We start from the raw sequence: 2,144 nt of genomic DNA on the forward strand, positions 1-2,144 counted from the left end.
CTAATGCTCAGTAGCGAGGGATTGGCTTGTGCTCAGAAACATGTCGGTATATAGGGATTCCAAATTCTTTATCTGGCTGTAATTATTATAGCTCCATAGTCTCACATATAAATAAACAGGGTAATGATTTCCTCAGTCTAATTAGGCACTGAGTGAAGAAAGCATTTTTAAGATGATGAGTATTTCCCACATTTCAGTTAAATTAAATATTCATGTTTTGAGACAGCGGAACACATTCCTGATCCAATCTCTACTGCTCACTTTCTATAGATTTGTCTTATGCCCATATAATACACCTACTTATACTCCTGGCCCCAGTCCAGGGGAAACCAGAGCCATTGTTCTCACTCACCACTGTGCCATGAAGCACTTTAGTTCTGCAATATGCTGGCTGAGAAAGCTGTCGAGTGGTGCAGAAAGTAGGGTGAAACACTGGATGACTAACATCATGGCATGACACGTTCCATATTATTCCTCATCCCACTTCCCTCAGATCCCAGTGTTAACCTTAGTTTCTGTTTCTGAACAATGAGAAGGGCTTCGTGGTGCCCAGGTCTCTGCTCAGCATTTATACCATTAAATTAGAACCATGTTAAGGTTTCTGAGAATTTGAAAGTTTTCTTTTCCCCTCCAGTGGGCAGACATTGCATTTCTGACATCAATTTTGTCTGCTATCAGGAAGCCCGTACATGAGGTTTGGGTACCTCCCTGGATAGAGTTTTCTGAACTTGGCTAGGACCAAAATAATCTTGTGTCATTTGCATGTATTGCTGCCCCATTGCTCACCACCTTTCTATATTTTAATAACTACTGAATATTTACTGTATTAATAATTACCATAGTATTTCTTATAAAATGTGCAACCCCCCCACTAAGTATGTAATCTTCCATTACTATGCTTCTCTTTTCACAGGAACTTTAAGCACTTCTGAGCCCAATCAACACATCACCCACCTCATGGCAGCTTTCAACCTCACCAGCGCAGGCCCTTCAACATTCATCCTGAACGGTATCCCCGGCCTGGAAGCTGCCCATGTGTGGATTTCCATCCCTTTTGCTGCCTTCTACATCATTGCCTTGTTGGGAAATTTCACCGTTCTTTTGGTTGTGGCAAAAGAGCCGACCCTGCACAAGCCAATGTATCTGCTGCTTTGCATGCTGGCCCTCACAGACATTGGCATATCTTCCTCCGTCATTCCAAAGGCGCTGTGTATATTTTGGTTCAATTTGAAAGGCATTACTCTGGGTGGCTGCCTCACTCAAACATTCTTCCTTCACATGGTTGCTATTATTTACTCAGCTGTTCTCTTGATCATGGCCCTTGATCGCTATGTTGCCATATGCAACCCGCTGAGATACATCAGCATTTTCACAAACACACGAATAGCTAAACTAGGGTTCATAGGGTTGATAAGAGGCGTTGTTTTTGTTCTGCCTGCTCCCCTGCTTCTGAGCAGGCTGCCATTCTGTGACAACCGCCTTATCTCCCACACATTCTGCGAACACATAGCTGTAGCAAAGCTATCCTGTGGAGACACCACAGTCTACAGGGCATACAGCTTGGTGATAGCTTTTGTAGTAATTGGGTTAGACCTGATGCTTATTGTCCTGTCCTATGGTCTGATTATCAGGGCCATCCTCAGAATCTCCTCCAAGGACTCTCACCAAAAAGCCCTCAGCACCTGCACCGCCCATATCTGGGTGATGCTGATGTCTTATTCTTCCACCCTATTCTCCAACCTCACACACCGGTATGGTCAAGGCATCGCTCCTCACGTTCACATCATTGTGGCCAACCTCTATGTTCTCCTTCCCCCCATGCTCAACCCGATCATTTATGGGGTTAAAACCAAAGAGCTTCGTAAGAAAATCCACCAAAATATCTGCAGAATGTGACTACGAGCATTGAACACATTGTATAAAATACCGTTGTTGTTTATAGGACACTATAAATTTTGGGGCAGTTTAGGGATGCGTTTAACCCTGAAATTCTGCATTTGTGCCTGAAATATCCACCATTCTTCAATCAGGACATGCCAACTAATATCGGGGTTTTGAACATGAACTCGATTTCTCCTCTCAGAACTCCGTTGCTAGTGTGGCCGAATTCCTGCCAAGGCTGCTGCAAATTCAAATCTGCAATA

At 43.7% G+C, this 2,144-nt stretch overlaps 1 protein-coding gene across 1 annotated transcript; it reads left to right on the top strand.

Annotated features, from left to right (window-relative positions):
- Positions 1–957: 957 nt before the first annotated feature.
- Positions 958–1,896, top strand: LOC142002636 (olfactory receptor 52D1-like). The gene has a single exon (XM_074978891.1). The coding sequence runs from the start codon at positions 958–960 to the stop codon at positions 1,894–1,896; it is 939 nt and encodes a 312-aa protein (XP_074834992.1).
- Positions 1,897–2,144: the final 248 nt, after the last annotated feature.

Source organism: Carettochelys insculpta, chromosome 1 (assembly GCF_033958435.1).
Source record: "Carettochelys insculpta isolate YL-2023 chromosome 1, ASM3395843v1, whole genome shotgun sequence".
Taxonomy (NCBI): Eukaryota; Metazoa; Chordata; order Testudines; family Carettochelyidae; genus Carettochelys; species Carettochelys insculpta.